The sequence below is a fragment of the Dipodomys merriami genome, unplaced genomic scaffold (assembly GCF_024711535.1).
Source record: "Dipodomys merriami isolate MVZ:Mamm:240054 unplaced genomic scaffold, mDipMer1.0.p SCAF_57, whole genome shotgun sequence".
NCBI lineage: Eukaryota > Metazoa > Chordata > Mammalia > Rodentia > Heteromyidae > Dipodomys > Dipodomys merriami.
This window is the reverse complement of record NW_027206146.1, coordinates 7,657,141-7,683,983: the sequence shown is the minus strand read 5'-3', so window position 1 is coordinate 7,683,983 and position 26,843 is coordinate 7,657,141. Positions and strand designations below refer to the sequence as shown.

Genomic DNA, 26,843 nt, shown 5'->3' with positions numbered 1-26,843 from the left:
GCGGTGAGGGCGGAGTGCGCAGGCGCAGCACTGACGTCATATGTGTGCCGGAAGTCGGTGCATCCGCGCCGCAGCGGAGAGGTGAGGGGCGTGGCGCGCGCGGGGTGGCGGTGGCGGTGGTGCCGCCGTCCGGTTGGTTAGGGGGAGCTGGGCGTCCACCGGAGAGTGGGTGAAGGAAACCCCGAGAGAAAGAGGAATGTGCGCTGGTGGCTCACGACTGTAATCCTGGCTACTCAGGAGGTTGAGATCTGAGGAACAGGGTTCGAATCCAGTGCGGGCAAGGAAGACCAAAAAAGCCAAAAAAGTGGAATTGTGGCGCAAGCGCCAGCCTCGAGCAGAAACAGCTCAGCGTCCAGGCCCGAGTTCAAGCCCCAGCACCCATAGAGGCTGGGTTTGGTGGCAAGCCCCTGTCATTGTCCTGGTCGCCTGGACAGAAATGTGAGACCCTGCTTGAAAAACTAAGTGAGGGCGGAGTTGTGTTTGGCTCAAGAGGTAGAGCACAAGGCCCTGGGTTCAAACCCCAGTACTGGCAAAAAAAAAAAAAAAAAGGAAAAAAGAAAAAGAATGATAAACTTCCCGTCAGAAAATTGCTGTTACAATTGTATATGTTTTGTTTGGTGCTGTTCAAACTCAGGGCCTGGGTGCTGTCCCTGAGTTTTTTCTTTCTTTCTTTTTTTTTTTTTTTTCTTTTTTTTTTTGCCTAAGGCTGGAGTTCTACCACTTGAGCCAGAGCTCCACTTCTAGCATTTTGTCAGTAAATTGGAGATAAGAGTCTTAGGGACTTTCCTGCCCCGACTGGCTTCCAACTCAGTCTCCTGAGTAGCTAGGATTACAGGTTGAGCCACCAGTACCCAGCTCTTTTTTTTTTTGTTTTTGGGTCCAGTCGTGGGGTCTGAACTCGGCCTGGGCGCTGCCCTTCAGCTCTTCAGCTCAAGGCTAGCACTCTACCACTTGAGCCACAGTGCCACTTCCTGCTTTTTTCTTTTTGCTTATGTGGTGCTGAGGAATCAAACCCAGGGCCTCAGACATGTAAGGCAAGCACTCTACCACTGAGCCACCTTCCCAGCCCAGTACCCAGCTCTGTATACTCTACTAGTTCCATCTTTCAATTTTTTTTGGACTGGGAATATAGATCATAAATGCTTTGTGAACCCTGAGTTCCATCCCCAGGAAACACAGCAAAGCATCCTGTGACCGAAGCCAAGAGGTGGAGGGTTGGAAGGAACTAAGCCTTGAGCACTAAGCCACATGGCCACACTTCTCCTGCCTCCCACGATCACTCCCAGTGCCCCACATACAGGCTTTTTCCCTGGGTCAGATTGCCTGGAAGCCTGATAGAGTCAGCTTCAGGTTTCCATCTAGCTAGTCTAGTAACTAGATAAACCCAGAGCTCTGCTCTCCTGGTAACTGGAGTGTAAAAGGCACAGAGGGGCCCTGATTGGCCCTAATTGGGTCATGTGTCCACTCCTCTGACCAATCCTAGAGCAAAAGTGGAATGTTGTACCATGATTGGTCAGGCCTTCCTCCAATCAATACTGGTTGTATGAGGCCCTTGTCAGCAGATCCTTGAGGATCTCCAAGGGGGACAGAAAAGGCAGGAATGTACCAGGCAGGGCACTGTGTACCTAAGGCTTGCATGTTAAGTGTTCCTTTCATCTCAAGGGGCTTCCAGTGCTGGCAAGCTCAGTGGACAGTTCCCATCTGATCCCACCTCCTGTGGCTCTGCTGTCACTCATGAAGGGTTCTCTCATTGATTGGTCAGGTGATCTATTCACTTCCTTTATGGCTCAGGCCACATCCTTCCCCAACTCCTAAGTCTGGGCTTCCTTGATCCCAGCCCAGTCTCTTGAGTGGCCCAGGGTAGGAGGTGTGACTTGTATGAGCCGGGCCATCTGTGAGAGCTCGGGTTTATTCCTAATCCAGTGTTTGAGAAGGCAAAGCTTTTGGCAAATGAATGTCCTCTGCTCTCTTCCTGACACATCCAGGGTCCCCAAAGCCAGGACACACCTGTGTCCCTCCCAGAGTCGTGAAGAGCCTTGTGTGTTACCAGCTTGACCAGGCTGCTGGCAGCCCACTTTCACCTGCGATCCTATGCCAGGGAAGAGGAGGGGAATTTGCTCTTTGAAGAGGAAAGTAGGCCGGGCCTCTTAACTGCTGAAGGTGACATGGTGACTGGAACTGAGGCCAGCTGGGGACAGCATTGTGATTAGCACCATGCCCTCCCCGGGGACAAGGGAGGGGCGGGACCGCCGAGACCGCCACCGGGCTCCTAGTGCCAAAGAAGCCCCTGAGAAGTGGGACTGGAATTGTCCAGAAACCCGGGGCCTCTTAGAGGACACTTTCTTCGGTGATGGGGGTTGTATCCGTCGGGGCTCAGAGGACTGCCAGAAGTTCTGGACCTTCTTTGAGCGTCTGCAGAGGTACCAGAGTCTCAGGCCATCCAGGAAGGAGGAGACGGAGCCTGGATCTCCCCCACATGGCCTCCCAGCCCTGGCCGACCTCCCTCGCACTTACGACCCCCGCTACCGCATCAACCTGTCCATCCTTGGCCCCGACCCCAGGGGCTCTCGGGGGCTGGCCACTCGCCTGCCTCCGGAGAGGGTGTCTGAGTTCCGCCGGGCTCTCTTGCATTACCTGGACTTCGGCCAGAAGCAGGCGTTCGCGCGGCTGGCCAAGCTTCAGCGGGAGCGCGCAGCTCTTCCCATCGCCCAGTACGGGCGCCGCCTGCTGCAGACGCTGGCGGAGCACCAGGTGGTGGTGGTGGCTGGGGACACAGGCTGTGGCAAGTCCACGCAGGTGCCCCAGTACCTGCTGGCAGCCGGCTTCAGTCATGTGGCGTGCACTCAGCCCCGGCGAATCGCCTGCATCTCCTTGGCCAAGCGTGTGGCCTTCGAGAGCCTCAGTCAGTATGGCTCACAGGTGAGCGGGACAGGGTGTAGTATTGCAGCCAAAGCACAGGCCATTTAAGGCTTGTCAGTCCTCTAAGCATCCCAGTGACTCAAGCCTGTATTCCCAGATAATCAGGAGGCAGAGGTTAGGAGGATTGTGGTTGGAGGCCAGCCCAGAATGCACTGGAGGTGGGGATCAGGTGTCCAGGCCCGAGGTCTGCTCCTCCTCATTGACCTCCTTCTTCCTACCCTAGGTCGGCTACCAGATCCGCTTTGAAAGCACTCGGTCGTCGGCCACAAAGATCGTGTTCCTGACGGTGGGGCTGCTCCTCCGGCAGATCCAACGGGAGCCCAGCTTGCCTCAGTACCAGGTCCTCATCGTGGATGAAGTCCATGAGCGCCACCTCCACAGTGACTTCCTGTTGGGGGTCCTCCACCGCCTGCTGCCCAGGAGGCCTGATCTCAAGGTCATCCTCATGTCGGCCACCATCAACATCGAGCTCTTCTCCAGCTACTTTGGCCACGCCCCTGTGGTGCAGGTGCCGGGCCGGCTCTTCCCCATCACGGTGCGTGGACACCCGCAGCACGGGGGGTTCATCTTGGGGCCTGGCAGTGAGCCGTGCCCTCTTTTTATTTATTTTTGTCAGATGTGGGGCTTGAACTCTGGGCCTGGACACTGTCTCTGAGTTCTTCAGCTCAAGGCGAGCGCTCTACCATTTGAGCCACAGCGCCACTTGCGGTTTTCTGGCGGTTCATTGGAGATAAGAGTCTCACAGGGACTTTTCTGCCCAGGCTGGCTTCAAACCACGGTCCTCAGATCTCAGCCTCCTGAGTAGCTAGGATTCCAGGCGTGAGCCACCGGTGCCCAGCTTAAGCTTTCACTTTTATTTTTTTGGTACATTTACTCCAAACTAGGTAGAGGCAGGATAGGCAGTTTGGGGGTGAAGGCCGAGTCACTGTAACAAAGAAAACACTAGAAGGCTCATCTGTGTGGATGCCGATTGCTTTTCTTGGCTGATGGTGGAGCTGGGTGGGGGTCCCAGCACCCTCAGGCTCCTCCTCCCCAGTGGTGTCCGGCCACTCACCACCCCCCCGGCTGCCTCTGCCCCCTGTGGGGCCACCTTGGTCTCAAGCGCACCCCTGCGTGGGGCTGTCCGCTCTCAGGTTGTGTACCAGCCACAGGAGGCAGAGCCCGCGACGTCCAAGTCAGAGAAGCTGGACCCTCGGCCTTTCCTGAGGGTGCTGGAGACCATCGACAACAAGTACCCCCCTGAAGAACGGGGGGACCTGCTGGTCTTCCTTAGCGGCATGGCGGAGATCAGCTCGGTGCTGGAGGCCGCTCAGACCTACGCCAGCCACACCCAGCGCTGGATAGTGCTGCCGCTGCACAGCGCCCTGTCTGTGGCCGACCAGGACAAGGTACCCACAGGAGCCCGGCAGAGCAAGACACATGGGGAACAGGCGGAGGGGCTGAGGGGCTGCTGGCACACCCAGCGGTGTGCCAGTATAGATGCCCTTGCCACCCAGTGGGAGGGCATGGCGGCTGGCAGGCTGCGCCGTTGTGGAGTCAGAAGGGCTTGTACAAAGGGCCTGTGGCCAGCAAGGTGGTATTTGGGAGATAACAGGCTGTGGCTGGGTACAGAGTAAGTCTGGAGGGATAGGGGGTGGGGCTAAGCCACAAGGGGCCCTAAAGACCCCAGGATGGGGCCTGGGAGCAAGAAAGGGGGGTACACCTTGTGCTATAGCAGATCTCGGGCTACCATAGGAGAGCTGGGCGGCAGGTAAGGGACTGTGGGTCAGAGTGCAGAGGGGAAGCCGTGCGGGTGGGGGAGACCGGGAGAGGGGCTGGGTTTCAGGAAAGGCACGGGGGAGGGCGATTCAACAAATGTTTGAGCTCTTATGGGGACTGAGGTGAGGTGGGTCCTGAGGTGCATGGGGGGTGGGGGGGGCCACATCAGGAGGCCAATGCAAACAGGTGAGTCAGTGCCACCCCCTCCTGTCCCACAGGTGTTCGACGTGCCGCCCCCTGGAGTCCGGAAATGCATTCTCTCAACCAACATTGCCGAGACCTCGGTCACCATCGATGGGATCCGCTTCGTAGTGGATTCTGGTAAGGCCTGCCTGGCCCCCACTCAGGACCTTGGGAGGTGTGGGAGGCTCGGGGGAGGGGGCGGGGGCTTGGGGTCTGCTATGCGCAGAGGAGGCAGCCTGTCATGGTAGCAGCTGGGCCTCAGCAAAGCCACCGACTCACGCCTTCACCCATGAGCCTTTGTGGGACACCTGGAGCTGGTGCAGTTAGCCAGGGCGGGAGAGAGGGCAGTGGGCATGGTGCCTCCCTTCCCCCCTCCAGAGCGTGGGTGATGTGATTGGCTCTCAGCGCCTCCCTCTGCCCACCCAGGGAAGGTGAAAGAGATGAGCTACGACCCACAGGCCAAGCTGCAGCGGCTGCAGGAGTTCTGGATCAGCCAGGCCAGCGCCGAGCAGCGCAAGGGCCGCGCAGGCCGCACAGGCCCCGGCGTCTGCTACCGCCTCTACGCCGAGTCCGACTACGACGCCTTCACCCCCTACCCTGTGCCCGAGATCCGAAGGGTAGCTCTGGACACGCTGGTGCTGCAGGTGACGCAGGCAGGGAGGGTTGGGACAGCCACGAGGGGCCCCAGGGCCGCCCGCACCAGCAGATAGCACCACAGGCAGGGCCCAGGACTCCCCGCAACTGTGGTTGTTCCAGGCTTAGATCTGTGTGATCCTCCACTGTCAGGGTGAGGAAGGATGTGCTGGACAGACAGACAGACAGACAGCTTGCTCCCCTGACCTGCTGCTGGCTGACGGAGCTTGAAAGGCCAAGTTCTGAGTTCGATTCTGAGCATGCCCACCATGCTCCACAAGTAGTTCGCATCCTCCCTGATCCTGGGGGTGTCTGTCCTTATTCCAGATGAAGAGCATGAGTGTGGGGGACCCCCGAACCTTCCCTTTCATCGAGCCCCCTCCACCAGCCAGCCTGGAAACCGCCATCCTCTACCTCCGAGACCAGGGGGCCCTGGACAGCTCAGAGGCCCTCACCCCCATCGGGTGCCTGCTGGCCCAGCTGCCTGTGGACGTGGTGATAGGTGAGGCCCGCCCCCTCCAGAGGGCACCCAGTTCTAACCTGAGCCTTCCCTGATCCATGAGACCCATTCCCCAGTGCTCTGTGCCTAGGGCTGGGGTACAGCAGTAGATAAGAGACCCACATTCGCTTTTGGGGGACAGCCCCTAGCTGGGAGGGGGCAAGAATGAATGAGGCTGGATGGTGCAGGGAGAGCAGGTGGGAACCCACTCTAGCATCTGAGGCCTGCAGCCCGTGTGCTGGACCATGGGGAAGTGGCAAACAGGCATTGGAGGCAAAGGGTACAGGTGCAAAGGCCCTGTGGTGGGAACCTGCCTGGTGTCTTTGGGAGTGAGGAAGGGTCTTGTGACTGAGCACAGTGAGAGGGAGGGGAGAAGTTAAGCGTTTGCTGAGCTCCTGCTCCAGCACTATTCTAGGCACCGATGATGCATGGCAAAAGCACTCAGTTCTCCCCTCCTGGAGCTTCTGAATTGGGGGCCAGGACGGGGAGGGGAGGCAAACAGCAAGGCACAGAGCCCGTGGCTGGGACAGAGCCAGTACGAAGTGCTGGGGTCAGGCCGGGCAGGAGGGGCCAGGCTGGCACAGCAGGAGCCACTTCCGGCATGAGCCTGGCTTCACCAACCCCCCTTTATTGGGTGGGGCCCCTGACAGGCGTGGGAACAGGGTGTCTGCAGTGAGTCACACATGTGTCACGAGACCTTGTCACCGGGCAGGCCAGCGGGACGGGGTGACCTGGAGGGCTGCATCACGCCAGGGGGGTCTCTGTTCCTAGCGGTCTCCTCTCCATCCCGCTCCCCTCCCTCCTGCCCCGCTCGCCCATCACCCCGGAGGAGATGGAGGTGCACTGAGGAGCACTGGGAAGGAAAAGCAGGCCCAAGGCGGGAGCACTGGGGGAGGTGGTCAGTGGGGGAGTGGCTCTATACAAGGTGTCCCAGATATCTAGGAGGTGGGTGCTGCCCATCTTCAACCACAGATGGGGAAACTGAGGCTCTTGCCAAGGCCACGTGACCAGAAAGCTCAGCACAGGGGCTCTGAATCTACCCATCTGGCCCAGTAGGCCTTCTGTGGACCGTTGATTGGCGGAGGCAGCCCCGGGTGGGCGGGCCCACGGGTGCCCCGGCCTCACCCCCCAGCACCTGTGCACGCAGGGAAGATGCTGATCCTGGGAGCCATGTTCAGCCTGGCGGAGCCGGTGCTCACCGTAGCTGCGGCCCTCAGCGTCCAGTCGCCCTTCACCCGCAGCGCCCAGGGCAACCTGGAGTGCGCAGCTGCCCGGAGGCCCCTGGAGAGCGACCAGGGCGACCCCTTCACACTTTTCAACGTCTTCAACGCCTGGGTGCAGGTGAGGGGTGGGGGGTGAGGGGAGAGGGGGAGGCTGGGCCCAGCTGTCTGTCCGCCCCACCTGTCCATCTGTCCGTCTGTCGGTCATTACACCCAAGGTCAGGGCCCGTGGCTCCTCTAAGTGGCTACACCCGGCCCCGTGTCTACCATCTGAGCTCAGTGCAGGGGTGAGGACTCCCCCGGAGTTCCAGCTGGCCAGCGCTGACCCCCCCCCTCCCCCAGGTGAAGTCTGAGCGCGGCGGGAACTCGCGCCGCTGGTGCCGCCGGCGCGGCGTGGAGGAGCAGCGCCTGTATGAGATGGCCAACCTGCGGCGCCAGTTCAAGGTGCGGAGGGGGACGCGGCCCAGCTGGGGGCTCCCCTCCCCCCCCCCCCCCCCCCCCCCCGCTGCTGGGACTCCCTATGTGCGCAGGGGTCCCCGCATGAAATGGTGACAGGGAAGCAGGGAGGGTGGCAGCCATCCCCCAGCCTGTCTCCTTGTGGCTCCCCCCCCACCCAGGAGCTGCTGGAGGACCACGGGCTGCTGGCCGGGGCCCCGGCGCCCCCCAGGGACGGCAGCAGCCGGCTGCAGGAGCGGCGGGAGCGGCGGGCGCTGCAGCAGCTGAAGCGGCAGCACGAGGAGGGCGCGGGCCGCGGGCGGAAGGTGCTGCGGCTGCGCGAGGACCGGGCGGCGGGCTCCTGCGACGAGGACGACCCTGCGGGCCCCCGGGCCCCCGACGGCGGCGTGGACATCCAGGTTGGCTGGGTGCAAGGGGGACTGGCGGGTCGCCTCCCGGGACAGGCACGGCCCCCTCACACAGCGCCCCCTGCAGGACGTGAAGTTCAAGCTCCGCCACAACCTGGCGCAGCTGCAGGTGGCAGCCAGCGCGGCCCAGGACCTGAGCGGCGAGCGCCTGGTACTGCTCAAGCTGCTGCTGACCCGGGGCCTCTACCCGCAGCTGGCTGTGCCCGACGCCTTCAACAGCGGCCGCAAGGACTCTGACCAGGTGGGGCCTCTGAGCACCTCAGTCCCAGCCCGTACCCCAACTCAAGCGCCATGTGGGGAATGGACAGCCGGTCCCCAGGGGAAAAGGCCCGAGGGCTTCCTGGAGGAGGGGCCTGGCCAGGAGGTTGGGGACGGGGCTGGGCATCAGGCAGCGGGCCACGGGCTGCGGGCCCACCGGCCGCCCCAGCACTTGTCTCTGGCCTCTACAGATTTTCCACACCCAGGCCAAGCAGGGCGCCGTGCTGCACCCCACCTGCGTCTTCGCCAGCAGCCCCGAGGTGCTGCACGCCCAGGAGCTAGAAGCCCCAGACCAGGGGAGCCGAGGTGAGGGCTGGGGCAGTAAGCCAGCCCTGGCCACGGGCTCCTGGGCCCCCTGCATGCCCCCTGCCCCCCTTGTGGGCTCCCCCATCTCATGTGTGAGCAGAGCCGTGCTCTGCCTACCACCTTGCTTTCCCTTTGTGTTTGGAGTTTTGAACATCTAGACAAGGCCTTGGCGCCCCACCTGCTCAGCCCCTGTTCCTTAGGGTCCTCCCCTCTCCTTCCTGTTGGAGCACCCTTCCTTCCCTCCCTCCCTTCCTTTCTTCCTTCCTTTTTTTTTTTTTTTTTTTGTTGGTCGTGGGAACTGAACTCGGGACCTTGAGCTCTTCAGCTCAAGGATAGCGCTCTACCACTTGAGCCACAGTGCCACTTCTGCTTTTCTGGTGGTTGATAGGAGTCTCATGGACTTCCTGCTCTGGCTGGCTTTGAACCGCAATCCTCAGATCTCTACCTCCTGAGTGGCTAAGATTACAGGCATGAGCCACCCATGGCTGGCTTCTTCCTTTCTTTTAAATTTTATTTTGTGGGAGGTGGTGCTGTGGCTCAAGTGGCAGAGCTCGTCTTGAGCTGAAGAGCTCAAGGGCAGCGCTCAGGCCCAGAGTTCAAGCCCCGTGACCAACCAAAAAAAAAAACCACATAAATTATTTTGTGTTTGGCTGGACAGTGTGGAGCACGTGCAGACACCGTGTCACTATGGGTAGCCAGGGCTGTACTGCATCACCGCCGTGCCAGCCAGCACCTATAGCCCGTCGCAGCCTGCCCGTGGCACTGCCGGTGCTGAGTGGGCGTGTGGAGTCACCAGGGCAGGACAGGCCTGGGGGTGGTGCTGCTGCGGGAGGGGAGGTGGCCTGAGCTGCCCTCGGCCTTTCAGATGTCCGGGACAAGATGAGCCGCTCACACCAGCTCCTCACCTTCGTCTCCCTGCTGGAGACCAACAAGCCCTACCTGGTCAACTGCGTCCGTGTCCCTGCCCTCCAGGTGGGTTTCTGCGCAGGCGCCAGGATGGGGCTGGCCCTGAGTTAAGCCCTGTGGTAGAGGTGCAGGGAGGGGATTGGAGCACAGGGGAGAGGTGGAGAGGGAACCATTTCTGATAGGGTGTGAGGCACTAAGGCCAGCCATACCTGGGAGGCACACCCTGGGACAGGGCCATGGCAGAGGGACCCAGCAGGTGCAAAGGCCCTGAGGCCTCTTTTTCTGAGGGAGATCAGGAAAGCGCCCTGGTGCTCGTAGGCCTCTGGCTTCTGATGGCCCTGTGATGGAGTGTCTTGGCTGAGCTTGCACACTGCTGTGTGTGCATGTGTGTGAACAACACAGAGAATCCAGGAGAGGCCATCCCACACTCTGCAGGCAGGGAGGGCGGGCAGATCCCTGCTAGAGGGAGGCTAAGTGTTCCAGAGGTAGGTGGGCGGGCATCCGCTGAGCCCTTCACCCCTTTACCCAGTGCTGAGCCAGCCCCACCCAGGTGGGATGGGTGGCCAGGTCCACCCATCTCACAGGACACCCCAAAGCTGAGCAGGACCCCAGGCTAACACTGGGGGAGTGGGGTCTCTGCTCCTGGGACTCGGAGCTTGCTTGGACTTCAGACCCAGCCTGATTGGATCCCTCCATGTCCCCCCTCCCCCAGTCCCTCCTGCTGCTCAGCCGCTCTCTGGACACCAGTGGTGACTGCTCCCGCCTGGTGGCCGACGGCTGGCTGGAGCTGCGGCTGGCGGACAGTGAGAGTGCCGTCCGGCTCCTGGCAACCTCCCTGAAGCTGCGAGCCCGCTGGGAAAGTGCCCTGGACCAGCAGCTGGCACGCCAGGCCCGGCGGCGGCAGCGGCAAAGCCCTGAGGAAGAGGAAGAGGAAGAGAGGCTGCCGATCCACAGCAAGGAGGTGGCCGCCCTGGGCAGGGAGCTGCTGCAGTTCATGGCTTCCAAGGTACCACAGCTAGAGAGATTGGGTGACTTGTCCAGGGTCACACAGCCAGTTGGGGACCCCAGGAGCCTGGTCCAGAAGCAGCAGCACAACACGTCACCTGCAGTCACTGAGCGCCTCCTGCCGGTGCGCCTCACGCTGCCGCCACCGCACGCGCAGGATGCGTGGGAGGAACTGAACTGAGCAGGCGCAAACCTCGTCCCCTTCTCACAGAGAGCCTGGCTCCTGAGTGGGTGGGCCAGACCGGCGCAATCCAGGCTGACTTCTTGGAGAAGGAGAGGAGCGTAAGAAAAAAGGGCAGAACCCAGTGAGTCAGGAAAAGGGGAACAAAGCTGATGTCCCTTGGTGGAGTGGATGGCCAGACTGGATCCGGCCGTGGTCCTCCAGCGACAGGAGGCAGAGACCAGGGAAGGCAGTTGAGGGAGGGATGGGTATGGAGGCCTGAGTGTGCGTGGGGAACTTGTGAGCGGCTTCATGAGTTGATTCTCATAATGAAATTGCTGTGGGGCTTCAGGTATCGGTGGATCTAGGTGCTCTGCTCTCTGTCCTCTGTAGGTTCCCTACAGCCTGCGGCGGCTCACAGGCCTTGAGATCCAGAACCTCTATGTGGGACCCCAGACGGTCACAACCGCCCCTAGTCTCCCTGGTCTCTTTGGAGACTCCACCCTGTCCCCCCACCCCACCAAAGGGGGCTACGTGGTCACTGACTTCCTCACCTACAACTGCCTTGTGGTGAGCACCAACCCTGCCTCAGCCCCCTCAGCCCTCTGCCCTGGAGGTGGGGTTTTCTAGGCCCCCACCCCTGCTCCCACCCTGAAACTGACCCCTCCCCACGGGTCCTGGGAGGGGTTCAGGTGGGGAGGCCCAGGCCCTAGCTCATGGCCTCCTGTCACTGGTCCCCACGCAGAGCGACACAGACCTGTACAGTGACTGTCTGCGCACCTTCTGGACCTGCCCGCACTGCGGCCTGCACCTGCCGCTCACGCCGTTGGAGCGCATTGCCCACGAGAACACCTGTGCCCAGGCCCCACAGGAGGATGGCGCAGGTCAGGACCGGCCGTGTCAGCTGTGTGCCCCGGCGTCCACCCTGATGCCACCTGGCTTTGTCAGGAAAGCACCCCCCTACACACACACCCTTGCTTGCCACTTTCTCCTTATACCCCGGCACCCTCTTTGTCACCCTGGCCTAGTCTCCTGTCCTGCCACCCAGAGGGTCACAGCACCTTCAAGCCTGTCCCCTGGGACTCCCTGGGCAAAGACACATTCCCTATGGGCCTGAGCCCAGGGGCCAGGGTGGAGTGGGGGGGGGGACCGCGCAGTGCAGAGCAGCCTCTGAAGCCGCCCTTCCTCCACAGAGGCAGAAGAAGCCCCCGCACCCATCCAGAAGGCATCCGCCCTGCAGAGGCCCTACCACTGCGACACCTGCGGCCAGGACTTCCTGTTCTCCCCCACTGAGGCCCTGCGGCACCGGCGGCAGCACCTGTGAGCCCCACAGCCCACAGCCACCACTGGTGTGGGTGTGCCTATGCAAATATACACAGACTGCGCCTGTGATCCTCAGGGGCCCACCCACAGTGTGGGTGTGGCCAGCCAAATATACATCAGCAGCACCTGTGAGCCCTGCTGCCCTGCCCTTGGCGTAGGTGTGATTATGCAAATGAATCCATCTGACTACCTTGGGAGCCTGTTCCACCAGCTGGGCAGTGCAGCAGCTCTACTTCTCCCTCTCCCCTCCCGCTTTTCCCTTCCCTTCTCTCCCATTGTGAGGCCTGCATTTGCCCATCCATATGGGTTGCTTTGGAATAATTTCATTTTTATGGCTATGTGGACTGTGAGTGTACAAACCAAATGAGAGCTACACAAATATGGGAGGGAGGGCTGGGAAGGTGGCTCAGTGGTAGAGCGCTTGCCTTGCATGCATGAGGCCCTGGGTTTGATTCCTCAGCACCACATAAGCAGGAAAAAAAAAGCCGGAAGTGGCTCTGTGGCTCAAGTGGCAGAGCGCTAGCCTTGAGCTGAAGAGCTGAGGGACAGCGCCCAGGCCCAGAGTTCAGGCCCCACGACTGGATCCAAAAAAAAAAAAAAAAAAAAAAAAAAAAAATATATATATATATATATATATATATATATATATATGGGAGGGAGCCCCCAGAGCTGCCCAGCCTAAAATGCCACCCTGCCACACAATGAACTTAGTAACAGTTGATGTTTTGAGCTACCAAGTTTCAGGGAAGCTTGTTACATTGCAATAGGTAACGATATGCGCAGGACAAAGACTAGCAGTTATATTTTGGAGATTCTTGAACCTCAGATGTGTGAGAATTGCAATCTTAGAAGAGACAGCAGGACTCTGGTGACGTTGTGTTTTTAAGACTTTATCATTAAAAAAAAAGTAGAAGACATTAGAGAAGAGAGATGAGGGAGGCAAGGGAGTGGTGGGAAGATACCAGAATCTCCCCAAAGATCAGGCCTGGGTGACCCTCCTTCCGCGATAGTCCCAGTGCACCCCCCAATCCCTTCTCTGCCCTGGTGGTGGGGCCCCCAGCCGCCGTCTTCTGCAAACCCTGACCCAGTTCTCAGCTTGGTCCCAAGCACAAAAGCAGAAGAGGGGGGCAGGGCCTGGAGTGTCCCCCATGTCCCAGTGGGGCCCCAGGGAGGTAGGCGTTGAACAAAGAGGCCTTTGGAGTCCTGAAGTTAGAGGGCATGGTGAGGACGGTGAGGACGAGCTAGGTGCAAGGCTGGTGCTCACAATGTGGAGGCTGGGGCCTGTGGCACAGAGAAGGAAAAAAACGGGTTGGGGGTATTGCCCCCACCATCCCAGCAGGGACAGAGGAAGACTTTGCACATGGCTTCCTCTAGGAAGCCCACCCTGAATGGCCACCTGTCTGGGTGGGAATGTGGATTGGTGGTTGGGTGGAACATACAGATGCACAGATGCATGAATGGATGGGAAGGGGTGGACAGGCGAGGGGATGACCCATCTTCCACCAAATCTTAAGAGACCCTTGCCTTTGGGGAATGACCGGAGTCTAGGGAGCCGGCCACTCACCATCTCCTGAATGAGTCCAGCCTCTATAGATAGTGCCATTCTCCTTCCAAGTTCACACTCATCCCCGCCGATCCTGGAGGACAAGAGAGGAGTTGGTGGTATTCCTACCCAAGATATCTGTAACTCCCACCCTTCCTTCACCCGGGATCCCTCTACCAGGATAGACCGAGTCATGTTTTAAGCAGGCGCTGGCCCTTTAAGAAGGTGGTGGTGGGCTGAGTGCGAGAGGCCCACTGAATTATTCCTGGAAGGAGTTGGGGACCAGACTGTGGGCGTGTCTCGGCCCGAGGGCGAGGTCTTACCGGGCTGCCGGACGGTCGGGTGCTGCTGCGGCTGAATCTCCGTGTATCCGGCCGCGGGCTGGCCCTCGGGGCTGAAGCCTGTGCCCTGCCCTGCGGAGGGGGTCAGGGGTGCCGGCTGAGCCCGGGGTGGGGCGGGAGGAGGCAGGACCCACCTCTGATGCCCTGATCACGCCCACCCTGTACCTGTGCGGTTGGACTGATCGATCATGGGCTGCACGATGCGTCTCCGGGCGTTAATGAACCTGGAAGCGGCCGTGGACACGGCACGGGGTGTGAAGACCGAGCCCGGATCCACCGAGAGCATAGGCGGCCGGGGAACGCGCGGCCCGCGGCCTCCTTCAGCACCACGGACAGCGCCGGAGCGGCCCCGCCCTCAGGCTCGGCCCCGCCCACCCGCGGCCGGGCCAGGCTTCGGCCCGGGCCCCGCCCACCCTCGGTCTCGGCCCGGCCCTACTTCGGCCCAGGCCCCACCCACCCTCCGTCTAAGCTCCGCCCGCCGCGGCCCCGGCCCCGCCCATCCTCAGTCCGGGTCCTGGCTCACCAGTTGTTCACTTGCAGAATGGTGAGGCCCGTGTCCTGGGCCAACTGTTTCTTCTGCTCCTCCGAGGGGTACGGGTGCTGCGGCCACCAGCGAGAGTCACCCTCCTGCCAGGCCGCATCTGATCCCCAAGTTCCGGCCTGGTGTGCCGGAGCCCCGGATGGAGCAGCCGGCTGGCTCGGGGCCCAGGTCTGCCCCTGAGTCTCCGAGGCTTTGCCAGAGCCAAGCTCGGGTCATGATCACACCGCAAGCCCCCCTCCCCCGCCGCTTCCAGCTCTTAGGGCCTAATTGGCCAGCTCCCCGAGAGGCCAGCAAGGTGGAGGCTGGCAGCGGAGGCCCTGTGTCAGAGACCCCCTGCTCCTCTCCCATAATCCATCGGCGTCTCCCCCTACCCCGTGACTCGGTCTCTCCGCCCGCTACCTCACTTTGATTGGGACAACCCCATGTCTCCCCATCAGTCTCCCCGGTCTTCATATAGCTAGCTCTCTCCATAAAGCTGTGTGGTGGGGTGGCTGAGGCCACACAACCTGCATTTGAACCCACATCTGGCGGTGTGACTTTGAGCTCATCCCCTGACCCCCCTGGTCTCCAGTCTCCCCATTAGCACAGTGGAAACAATATTGACTCCCTCCTTCACGGGGTACATTGGGATGGGGGGCGGGTGGGGAGCACCTGGCACACAGGTACTGCTGAGGTCTGACCCCTCCCTCCCCCATCTCCCATCTCTGGGGGCCCTCGGGGATCGTGGGCAGCCGCCTCCCTCTCCTCCCTGGGCGTTGGGCTCACCGACAGGTGCTGGAACAACCAGGCTCTCATGATGTTTGTGGCCACCTTGGGAAAGATTCCCCTCTTCTTGTTCCTCCGCCGCTCCTGGTCCAGTTCCTCGTCCTCTCCCCCAGAACTGGGAGAGGCCACACTTGTGTCCAGCCCGTCTCCTAGGGGGAATGATAGGCATACTGCGGTGGATGGTGAAGAGCAGGCCCCAGTCTGTCACCCAAGAAACCACACCTCAGCTGTTTCTATGAAAGTCCTCCTTGGAGTCTAACTTCAATCCTCAAACCCATGTTCCCAGGTTTTCTCTTCACCCCTCAAGTTTCTCACCCTGGTCGCTGGAGTTGTCCCCACTGTGAGAGGCCAGGCCCCCACTGGATGGACCTGGGGTCCCCAGATGTACAGACCCGCTGTCTTCATGGTCTCTGATCCATGTATTATTCTAGAAAACAAGAGAGCTGAACATCAACATCAAGACTTGGGGGAACCATGCTGGTGGCTCACACCTGTAATCCTGGCTACTCAGAGGCTGAGATCCAGGGAGGTCCATGAGGTTTTTATCTCCAATTAACCATCAAAAAGCTGGAAGTGCTGTGGTGGCTCAAGTGGTAGAGTGCCACTCTTGAGCAAAAAGGAAGCGCATTCAGGCCCTGAGTACAAGCCTTAGGAGCAGTGCAAGAATGTGCATGTATGCACACACACATTTTTACTAGATCTCCTCTTTCCTGGCTGTGTGATCTTGGATGAGTCATCTTACCTCTCTGTGCCTGAGTTCTCAACAGGGAAATAGAGCATGAATTGGTATGGTGTGTGTGTGTGGGAGGGGTAGTCAATGAGACTGAGGCCTACAGTGATCACCCTGGGAGCAGAAGTGTTTGAGGATCAGGTGAAGCTGGTGGAGGGCAGCCATGCCCGGCTCCACCCCCACCCCAGCCGACCACATCAGACTCATTAACACTCCTGTAGCAAAGTGGATGAATATTTAACTGAGTGGAATAAATAACGACTATAAATAGTCTCTCATTAGTTCAGGTCAGATTTTGCGGCTAAATGAGTTTGCACCGGACTCAAGGAGAAGAAAAAAATAAATAAGAAGCTCAAATTCCGTGTTTTCCGTGATTGTAGTGTCTCAGGCTTGCATATAAAGGAACTAGGGCTGTGCCTAAGTCTCTGTCTCGGTCTCTGTCTCTTTTATTGGCAATGAACCCAAGGGCCTCAAGTTCTCTGCTGCTTGTTATGCCAAAGCTCTTTTTTGTTTGTTTGTTTTGGCAGTCGTGGGGCTTGAACTCAGGGCCTAGGTGCAAGCCCTCTACCATTTGAGCCACAGCACCACTTCTGGTTTTCTGGTGGTTTATTGGAAATAAGAGTTTTCTACCCGGGGCTTTGAACTGATCCTTGGATCTCAGCCTCCTGAGTAACTAGGATTACATGCGTGAGCCACCAGCGCCTGGCTACTGCAGCCCTATTGTATTTTATTTTCAGGCAGGCTAATTTTACCCCAGCTGGCCTGGAACCCAAGGTCCTCTTGTCTCTGCTTCCCGAGCACTGGGACTACAGACCTGTGTCACAACTCCAGGCTCTGTCCTGACAGTGTCCACTGGCACATTACTGAATGTGACTTGAGTGTGGGTGTTTTCACTTGAGATCCTGGGACACAGTGGCTGTCCCCGGGGAGGGCGTGGCTGCAGGGTGGGTGGTGGTCCTGGAGCCAGGCAGTGGGTGATTGAAGGCCTGTGTTTCTGACCCAGAGCTGCTGTCCGGGTCTGACTTCATGCCATGCTGGGTCACTGCTGGCTGTGTGGAACTGTGTTTGCCTGGCCTGACTGGTCCCTATGGCTTCCCGCTGTCTGTCCACTCCACACAGCTGTATCCTGTGTGGGTGCTGTGATTGTGTCCGGGGTCTTAAGTCAACAAAATTGCAGGGTGAGTGTAACGGAGACTGACTGCCATGTGATCTTGGCATTGGAGGGTTTTATGTATGTATTTTTTTTTTTTGAGACTGATTGTGGTCGGTAGACCAAAATGGTCTTGAACCCTTCATCCTCCTATCTCTATGAATGCTGGGATTACAGGCATGTGTCACCATACCCCCTGTGTGTGTGTGTGTGTGTGTGTGTGTGTGTGTGTGTGTGTGTGTGTGTGTGTGTGTGTTTGCTGTCCTGGAGTCCAGTGTGACCGTATCTGGGTTTTCCCAGATACCTGGTGTTCTGTGGATCCATTTCCACACTGGGGTGGGGTGGGGGAGGAGGGACGCTGCTGTGTGGCTGCAGTATGTTTGCAGTATGCACAATGCATGCCCCATGGCGGGCCAGGCCCAGCCCCAGTTGCCAGGCAACGTCCAGCGCCCCGCCCACCTGGTCTGGGAAGCCTGTGCAGGAGTAGTCCTCCAGGTCCTCCCTGCAGCCGTCGTCCCGGTCCTCGATGACCAGGTCGATGGGCATCTTCCCCTTGAGGCAGGTGATGTAGCGGTGACAGAAGTTGTCGCACAGGTCGTGGACCTGGGGGGGCACCGGGGTACTGGGGGGGGCACCCAGGGGGCCAGGGCTGGGGTGCACAGGGGCGAGGGGTAAGAGGTGACATGGGGCAGGCCAGAAGCCCTCACCTTCTCCAGCTCCAGCAGGTGGAAGCGAAGCACCTGGATGGCCTGGATCATCTGGGGAGAGAGGGAGACAGAGGAACAGGAAGACAGAGTGACAGACAAGGCCCGAGTGGCAAATGGGGACAGAGTGACAGATGGACAGGGGGACAAAGCAGATGAGGACAATGGGTGTGGAGGAGCCGAGGGCAGAGATGGAGTTAGGGAAAGAAAAGGGCTGAGGTGCATTTATGCAGCGCCAAGCCCTACATGTCACCTGCCCACCCTCTGTGCGGACCCCACCCTACACCAGCAAGCCCCGTTTCCCAGAAGCCTTTGCGAAAAGGCTGGGCGCACAGGGACATCCTCATGGGAGCTTGGAACTCAAGGAAATGGAGAAGCCAACATATGTCTCTCTCCTTCGTCCTCTGCTTCTTCCTCTCTCTCCCTCTCTCTCCTCTTCCCCACCCCACCCTCCCCCATCACAGCCAACGCCAGGGTGTGGAGGGCAGCGGTGGGGATGGCCTGGTCCTCACCAGATTGTCCAGCTCTGGGTTGGAGGAGAACAGTGGCCTCTCGGAGCGGATCTGGGAAGGAACAAGAGGCATCTGATGCGATCCCCTCTCTTGCCCATCGCCCCTCTGGCTCTCCGGCGGCCCTCAAGCAGGGCCACTCACCTGCTTGGCAAAGGCAGCGATGTCCTCATTGAAGGAATCTGAGGAGCAGACATCTCCTCCGGGAGGGGTGCCCAGCCCAGCCCCGGTGCCATCGCGGGGTGAGCAGGTGGCCAGTTCACACTTCTCAAAGACCAGGGCCAGCAGAGGGAAGAGTGGGTGTCTGGAGAGGGAAGCAGAGAGCTTAGGAGGGGTGATGGACTGAGTGGGAGGAGACAAGGGGCCCAGAGAGAAGACTGGGGGATGGAGATGGAGAGAGACAGGCAGAGAGAGGTGGCACATGCCTGTAGTACCAGCACTTGGACACTGAGGCAGGACTTTTTTTTTTTTTTTTTTTTGGTCAGTTGTGGGGCTTGAACTCTGGATCTGGACACTGTCCCTCAGCTCTTCAGCTCAAGGCGAGCGCTCTACCACTTGAGCCACAGCGCCACCTCCAGTTTTCTGGTGGTTTATTAGAGATAAGAGTCTCAGGGACTTTCCTGCTTGGGGTGGCTTTGAACCGTGATCCTTAGATCTCAGCCTCCTGAGTAGCTAGGATTACAGGCGTGAGCCACTGGCTCCTGGCTTAATGGAGAGACTCTTAAAATCAAGGCCAGCCTTGGGACACACAGTGAAATGGAGAGACAGTCAGAGGGAAGAGGGGTGCCTGGGGACATCATCTGGGCCCCAGATTCACTCACCCATAGATTTCGTCCTTCTCCCTCTTCAACCCTTCGCTGTCCAAGCCTGGGGGTGGGGGCTGGGGAGGCCGATGTGGGCCGTAGGGACCAGAGGCCGGGGGTGCTGTCTGGGGGAAGCCACCCAAGGCTGCCGGGCGGTCCACGAGGCCTGGGTAGTGGGATAGCTCGTCGTACTAGAGGGAAGCAAAAGGAGGAGCTCTGGGGAGTCAGCACCCCAAGATTCAGCCCTCTACCCTGTCACCCACAGACGCTCTCTCTGTCCACAGCCTCCTGTGTTCTATGGAGCTGTCTGCGTGGGTCCTTCCTGCTCCTGTGGCCGGGAGGGGGGGAAAGGGCAAGCGGGACAAGAGGACCCAGAGGAAGAGCCCGAGACCGGTCAGGGGCTCAGGGAGAGAGAGGGTGGAGAGATCTAAAGACCAAGAGACGAGGGAGACAAGGAGAGACAAGAGGGGCCACCTCCCCATTGTTTGTACACAGACACGCACACATGCGCACAGGCTCGCTGGTCACAAGTGTGTCTGTCAGTCATGCACATTGGCATCTTGTCACTCTAACTGCTGCACACCCCTATACTCGCCGCCTCCCCCCAGCCATATACAATCCAGTCACATGTGCACATATGATGATCTACAACAGGTCAGCAGAACCCCCCCCCACACACACACATACCCCAGCATGAACGAATGAGACACTGAGCAGAGCTGAGCACCCATTCAGTAACCAGCATCAACCCCCAAACACACGTGGGCCAAGGGCCCCAAAGAGACAGGCCCACGCGCCAGAGCCACAGGGCGCTCTCCAGCACCAGGCCCAGGGCCAGGAAGCCAGGAGGTCCCGAGACCGCGGGACGAGGCCTGGGTGGACTGGGGACCCCCACCCCCGTCTGCCGGGTCTGGCCCCCTCCCTCCCTCTGTCGCTCTCTCTCTCCTCCAACCCCCTCTTGAACTTCTCCAGAACCCCGAAGTTGAATGCGGCTGCTCCCTGCTGCTAGTCGCCCGCCCACCGAATGGGGCCCCCAGCCAAAGTGGGTGTTGCCTCCTCCCCGTCTCCCACCCCCTGACCCGCGCCCCCCCTCTTGGCCCAGTCCCCACCCCTCACCCTGGGTGCGGGTCTCCAAGAGAGGGAGCCTGGGGGGGCAGCAGGGGAAGGGTGAGGGGTTGAAGGGCCTGAGATGGGGACCCCCGGGACCGAGGGTCGGGGGCGCAGGAGCGCGCAGGGAGGAGGGGTCGCCCACCTACCCTCCGGGCCATGGGCTGGAGCCCGGCCTCCCGGCGGCGGAGCCTGGCAGGCCGGGCAGAGGTGGGGCGGGCGGGTCACAGCCCCGGGCTCATCGCGGCCAGTGAAGGCGCAGGCTGGGGTCGCCGCGCCCCGTCTCGACCCCGGCCCGGCCCCGGGGTACAGAAGCGAAGCTGCCCGCGAGGGTAAGATCGGGACCCGGGGCGCGGGCGGGGGCGGCGGCCGGCGGTGCCGGGGCTCCGCGCTCCGCTCCGCGCTCCTCTCCTCTCCCTCTGTGGTCACATCCGGAAGTTCCTCCGCTGAGATGCTTAACCCGCTGTCCGCCGGCCGCCGGCGCGGGAGGAGGGCGGGGCGTGCGAGGGGAGGAGCGTGCGGAGGGCGGAGCGTGAGAGGGGAGGGGCGTGCGGAGGGCGGAGCGTGGAGGGCGGAGCGTGAGAGGGGAGGGGCGTGCGGAGGGCGGAGCGTGAGAGGGGAGGGGGTGCAGAGGGCGGAGCGTGAGAGGGGAGGGGCGTGCGGAGGGCGGAGCATAAGAGGGGAGGGGCATGCGGAGGGCGGAGCGTGAGAGGGGAGGGGGTGCAGAGGGCGGAGTGTGAGAGGGGAGGGGCGTGCGGAGGGCGGAGCATAAGAGGGGAGGGGCATGCGGAGGGCGGAGCGTGAGAGGGGAGGGGCGTGAGGAGGGAAGAGCATGAGGGGAGGGGCGTGCGGAGGGCGGGGCGTGAGAGGGGAGGAGCGTGTGGAGGGCGGAGCGTGAGAGGGGCGGAGCGTGAGGAGGGCGGAGCATAAGAGGGGAGGGGCGTGAGTGGCGCGGCGGGGAGTGAGAGAAGGGAGGCAGAGGGGGCGTGGCATAAGAGGAGCGAGGTGTGTGGCATGAAGGGACATAAAGAGGGCGCGGCGTGGTGGGAGGGGCATTATAAAGGGCTGGGGCGGATTGCAGGATAGGGCTTGATTAAGGAAGTGACACTTAGGAGGTGGGGTGTAGAGGGGCGGGGCTTAAGGATTGTATTGGAGACGGGGCCTGAGAGAGGAAGGGGGTGAGGGAGATGTGGTGGGTCGGGGCATTGAGGGGCCACCCCTTCTTTCTCTCCCCCACTGCCTTCCCCCTCCCTCTCCTGACCCCCTCCCCACGCTTTGTAATCTCAGGTTCCCCGGAACCCCTGTCTGCTCCTCGCAGCTTCCACCCTCCACCTGGTCCCCCCTCGTTTACTCCTCTCCTTTCCCCTCTTCTCCTCTCTTCCCTTTCCCTCTTCCCTCCCCGCCTTCCTTTTCCTTTCTCTCTTCCTCCCTCCCTCATCCCCTCCTAGGTTTTATGATCTCTTGTTGCCTTGACATATTCTGTCAAGGACAGTGTGGGTTTTGGTCCTGTCCGTGTATCTCTGTCTGTGCACAGAAACATGTTCACCTCTGTCTTTCTGCTCATCTTTGACCCCTGCCTTCTAGAAGGTTCTTTGCTTCCAGTGTCCTCAGCGCTTTCAGGGAGCCTGTGGAATCTCTGGAACTAGGTGAACCATGTTTTGGGGTACACGGAGGGGGAGGTGCGCAGTTCTTACCAGTTCCCAGGACAAGCTTGGAAACTATTTTAGTCACATGTCCAGACTTGCGCTACTATTGAGTTGACTCTGTCCTCTGAAGCCCTGGACACTCTGCTGACCCTGGCCTGCAGCCATTTCCAGGGTATCCCCTAAATCGAGTCTGCACCCATCCCACACAGGCCCTTCCCCTTCTCAGCCGATGGGGGGGGGGTAAGAAAGGGCAGGCTGGCTGGGTGTCTTGGTGCTCGTCTTTAATCCCAGCCCTTGGAAGGCAGAGTCAGGGGATTGATGAGTTCCAGGCCAGCTGGGGCTCTGTAGCCAGGTCCTAGGGATGGGAGGGGTTTGCTGTAGGGGAGGTGTCTAGCCTCTGAGGAGCTGTGGCTAATTCCCCAGTCCTCCCTTCTTCACCCCTCTCCCACTCTTTCCCCCTCCCTCCTCCCTGATCCTCTTGTGGAAGGTGCTGGGCCTTTAAGGCTGATGGAGGAAAAGAGATCTGGAGAGTCCCCTCATCATCCCCGCCCCCTAGATAGGGGTTCTGGAGCAGAAAATTAATTTGAATCACTTTTTAATTAAAGATACAAAGCTCATCTGGCTGCCCTGCCTGCCCTCAGTAGAGACTCAGGAAGCAGGGGGCGGGGGGCAGCAGCCTGCAGCCCCAGCCTGCATCTGTGTCTTGGGGTCTAGGTGTGCGCTGAACCTCTCTGTCCTGGACAGCTGTGCAACATCCTCTGAACAAAGGAAGCGTCCTGTCCCCCAAGCCGGTGTGGGAGGTGAGGGGTGCAAAGGGGGTGGGGTGGGTGGAGAGGCCCATAAGGACTGCAGGGCTATTTCTTGTCCTGGCTGAGAGCTCAGGAGGATTCTCTGGCCCCATACAAGGGCGGGCTGGGTATAAATCTTTGTAATTAATGGGAGGGAGGGAGGCTGGACAGGGAGGAGAGAAATTGAGGAAGGAGGAGGTGGCGCTGCTGCTCTCTGGGACTCAATCTCTCTCTCTCTCTCTCTCTCTCTCTCCACACGCATGCATATGTGCACATGTGTGCATACACACCCATGCACTCGCAGGCATGGCGCACACTACACACGCATCCACCCATGTACATAATGTGCTGACACCACCCACACACATGCAAAACACCCACACACACGTGTGGGCATCCATCCACCCCCACGCACAACTCCTGTGCACAATGCACGGAGATACACGTGCACACACGTGCTCTCACATGTGCACACAGAGTCTGTGCATGTGCTGCACACACAAGCACACATACACACACCCCTGCTGTCCCTTCCCGAGCCCCAGCCTCCTCTCTAGGACCTCCTCTCCTGGGCCTCCTCACCCCAGATGCCCCTCTTTACACAGCTGGATTTTCCCTGGCATGCCTGGCGCTGGAGCTGTCCAGGCTTTGCCATTGCTCCTGAAAGGCCTGTGCCCCCAGGTGGCAGGTGTGAACACTCTCTGAGGGCCGCTTCCTGTGTGTGCAGCTCAGGTGGGTGGTGCCACCCCACTCACCCCGATTTTCCAGGTGGGATGCCCTAGGCCAGGCCTCCATCCCCTTCTTCAAGGCCTCCCCGCAGCTTCCTCGTCAGCCCAGACTCCTGGGCTATGTGTGTCATGCTGGGGGGAGCAAAGGCTCTGGACTTGGCCCTTCTGTCTCTGTGAGTGGTTCTGCCCTCTCCTGCTCTTCTTCTTCAAGATGGCTGTCCCACCCCCCATCCTCTGTCTCATCCTTCCTCTGTGTCATCTGTCTGCTTGGAATGTGTCTGTTGGTCCATCTGGCTTCTCGCAGCTCTCTTCTGCTTCTCTCTCACTCGCTCTTTGTGCCTTTCTTCACCCCCACATTTGACTCTTGGGTTCCCCCCTATACCCATTGCCCGGCCCTTTGCAAGCAAAATGGTCCTGTGCCCTGCTCTGGCCTGGCTCCAGAAGAAGGAAACATATATCTTGGGGGCCCCTGTGCCCGCCCCTGCCCCCCTAGCCTGCTGGCCTGGCAATCCATCATGGTAACCAGTGACTCAGGTGGCTCATTTGTCACCCGGAGCCAAACCATCAGCCCCTCCCCTGCCCCCACAGCCATCCCTCCCCCATCCCAGCTTCTCCTCCTCCGCCTCTGTCCTTTCTGCCGGGGTCCACTTTCCTCTGCCAGCTGCTCTCCTTTCTCCTTCTCTCCCCCCTCCCCTCCATCATTGTCACGTTGTTGTCTCTCCATATCTGTGTGGCACATTGGCTTTGTGCTCAGGTGCAGGGGTGCAGCCCTGCCCTCTGCCTCCACCTCTCTCCCGGCTTCTCAGACCTCTGTTTCTGTCTCTGTGTATCTCTGGGGCTTCCCTGGTCCCCAGATCTTGCTCCATTGGCCTCTGCTTCCTCCTCTTTCTGGGCCTCTTCCCTTCAGCCCTGCCCTGGCCTCCTCTGCTGACACCCCTGCCCTTTGCAATTCATTAGCCTTGATTTTAACTTCCCTCCTTCTCACAGGGAGGAAGGGGGGGAGGGGGAGAGCAAGGAGAAGGTGCCAGGTATCTTGGGAGATGCCAAGGACTCCTCTAGATGGTTCCCTCAGCACCTGTCTGGATTTGGGCACACATACCCATTGGAAGTTGATTTGTGCACTTTGCAAGGGCAGAACACATAGATCAGTACAGGCGATGCTGTGCTGCAGTAACAAATAGTCCCTCCCACCTCAGATGGATAAAAAGAAAGCCTGGTATCCTCTTGTTATTTTATTTATTAATTTATTTTTTGTCAGTCATGGGGCTTGAACTCTGGGCCTGGGCGCTGTCCCTCAGCTCTTCAGCTCAAGGTGAGCACTCTACCACTTGACCTACAGCAACACTTCTGGTTTTCGGAGTGGTTTATTGGAGATAAAAGTCTCAAGGACTTTCCTGCCTGAGCTGGCTTTGAACTCTGATCCTCAGATCCCAGCCTCCTGAGTAGCTAGGATTTACAGGTGTGAGCCACCAGTGCCTGGCTTGTATCTTGTAACAGGTTGAGACAAGGTTTCACTATGCAGCCCAGGCTGCCTTGGAGTTAGCAATCATTCTGTTTCAGCCTCCCCAGGGCTGAGATTACAGGTGTGTGCTACCTCACCTGCCAGCCATCTACCCAGAAGGGGGTCACACATCCCTTAAAGCCTCATTTCCTTGGCTGAGACAAGTCACAGAGCCACTTGTGACTTCAAAAGGGCAGGAATGGGGAAGGAAAACAGAATTGAATGAGCAATGATGCAATCTGCCCTATGGACACTATTGGAAAGGAACTAATTGTCCTGATCTCTGCTTCCTGAGAAGCTAGGATTATAGATAAGCATAAGCTACTGCATTTAGTTTCATTTTTGTGTCTTTTGAGGCTGCTTTTTCTAGAATGACAGGAGAGAGAGAGAGAGAGAGAGAGAGAGAGAGAGAGAGAGAGAGAGAGAGAGAGAGAGAGAGAGAGAGAGAGAGAGAGAGAGAGAGAGAGAGAAAGTGAGCCCACAGTTGGGACACCAGCACCTCAGACAGCATTATCACTCCATTTCTCAGAAACAGAAACTGAGGCAAGCTACAGACAGTCACTACATGAAGCTACCTCTGGGGCTACTAAAGGCACCCCTTGCTAGCCCTGGCGCTGTGTGTCCTCTGGAAAGTAGGGGAGGAATCTGTCATGGTTCTTACCTCTCTGTCCCTCTGCTGTCTCTCCTCCCTGTCCTAGACCCGCCCATTTTCCTGCTATTACCCCATGTCTTTCTATTGCTCCCTGAGCCTCAACCTGTCCCATCTTATTTCCTGGGGATGTAGGACAAACTGCTTTATCTCTCTGAGCCTCAGTTTCCTTTATTTTGGAGGGTAGGTAATGGGGATGGGACCCAGGACTTTGCCCTGGCTAGGCAAACATTATCCTTTGAGCCCGCCTCCCCACATCCGCTTTGTTCATATATTTCTCTTGAGGCAGGGTCTCCCCAGCTTTGCCTGGGCTGACTTCCAACTCAATCCTCTTGCCTCAGTGTCCTGTGTAGCTGGGACTACAGGCTTGTACCACCTGCTCCTGTTCCTTCCCTAATCCACAGGGTTAGTGTTAGATTTAGCTCAGCACAGGGTCTAGAGTAGGGTGTCTCCACCCCTGCAAGCCCTCTTGGCATGCATGGTGGGCAAGATGCTCCCCTCTTTTTTCTCTTGCACACCTACTGCCTCTCCACCTCTGGCTCCTGGATGGGCACAGGGTAAAGTCTGGGTGCTCACTTCTCTACCCCCTACCGTTACCCCCTAAGCTCCAAGCTGTGGCAAGTCCCCAGCCCTCCCACATGCTCCTTCCACCAATGTGTCCCTGGCTTCTCTGTTCGGATACACACCCTCCTTCCTGACAGGTCTGACAGGTCCCCCCCACCCCTCTTTACCCCCCTCTCCTGTCACCCCAACCAGCCCCCACCCTCTCTGTGGCCTGGGCCCCTGGTCCATCGCTTAAGTGGCTAGAGGAACGTTTGAAAATACAAATCAGACGCCATCAACTGTCTGCACTTTTAATTCCTCCCCAATCTCCCCTTTGCTGTGGAAATGAACTCCCAGTGCCTCTGTATGGCTGATAAGGTCTTAATTGGCTCCATCCTTGTCACCACTGAGGAAACCCCCAACCCCAGCGCTCTGTGTGTGGCTCAGGCAAAGTAAGGCCCGTTTTCTGTGGTTGCCAGGATGCTCTGGGATGTGGGCGAATTGGTGGCTGATGAACAGGGGCGTGGCGAATGGGGGAGCGCGCTGGTGAATGGGCGTGGCTAATGGGAGAGCTTGGCTGATGGACGTGGGGGCGTGGCCAGTGAAGGCTCTTGGCTGATGGAAGGGGCCGTGGCTAGAAGTTCCTGATTGGTGGATGGGGCGTGGCTAGACGCTCCTGGCTGGTGGTGTGGGCGTGTCCCGCAGAGCCGCCGACTGTCCTGTCTAGGGTTGCGGTTGTATACAGCTCAGAGACCTCGTTCG

At 59.4% G+C, this 26,843-nt stretch overlaps 2 protein-coding genes across 5 annotated transcripts; one reads left to right on the top strand and one right to left on the bottom strand.

Annotated features, from left to right (window-relative positions):
• The first annotated feature begins 37 nt into the window (after positions 1–37).
• On the top strand, positions 38–12,371 carry LOC138812871 (probable ATP-dependent RNA helicase DHX34). Of its 3 annotated transcripts, none has more exons than XM_070001102.1 (17): positions 38–81; positions 1,986–2,919; positions 3,143–3,454; positions 4,053–4,307; positions 4,896–4,998; positions 5,287–5,504; positions 5,821–5,995; positions 7,140–7,333; positions 7,555–7,656; positions 7,830–8,066; positions 8,143–8,316; positions 8,540–8,639; positions 9,505–9,611; positions 10,258–10,551; positions 11,104–11,280; positions 11,456–11,594; positions 11,904–12,371. In XM_070001102.1, exons 2-17 carry the CDS (start codon positions 2,215–2,217, stop codon positions 12,032–12,034), a joined length of 3,423 nt encoding a protein of 1,140 aa, XP_069857203.1. In that variant the 5' UTR covers positions 38–81; positions 1,986–2,214; the 3' UTR covers positions 12,035–12,371. The 3 variants fall into 3 exon arrangements, with proteins under 3 accessions (XP_069857203.1, XP_069857200.1, XP_069857201.1); XM_070001099.1 differs by having other exon boundaries at positions 8,525–8,639; XM_070001100.1 differs by lacking the exon at positions 38–81 and adding an exon at positions 193–438 and having other exon boundaries at positions 8,525–8,639.
• A 536-nt stretch (positions 12,372–12,907) lies between these two features.
• LOC138812872 (homeobox protein Meis3) lies at positions 12,908–20,656 on the bottom strand. 2 transcript variants are annotated; one of them, XM_070001103.1, is made up of 13 exons: positions 20,376–20,656; positions 19,138–19,310; positions 18,461–18,620; positions 18,320–18,370; positions 17,811–17,861; positions 17,563–17,706; positions 15,539–15,650; positions 15,224–15,372; positions 14,441–14,517; positions 14,083–14,141; positions 13,900–13,989; positions 13,598–13,670; positions 12,908–13,314 (listed from the first exon to the last, which is right to left on the bottom strand). In XM_070001103.1, the coding sequence occupies exons 1-12, from the start codon at positions 20,385–20,387 to the stop codon at positions 13,621–13,623; spliced, it is 1,128 nt and encodes a 375-aa protein (XP_069857204.1). In that variant the 5' UTR covers positions 20,388–20,656; the 3' UTR covers positions 12,908–13,314; positions 13,598–13,620. The 2 variants fall into 2 exon arrangements, with proteins under 2 accessions (XP_069857204.1, XP_069857205.1); XM_070001104.1 differs by having other exon boundaries at positions 17,563–17,655.
• Positions 20,657–26,843: the final 6,187 nt, after the last annotated feature.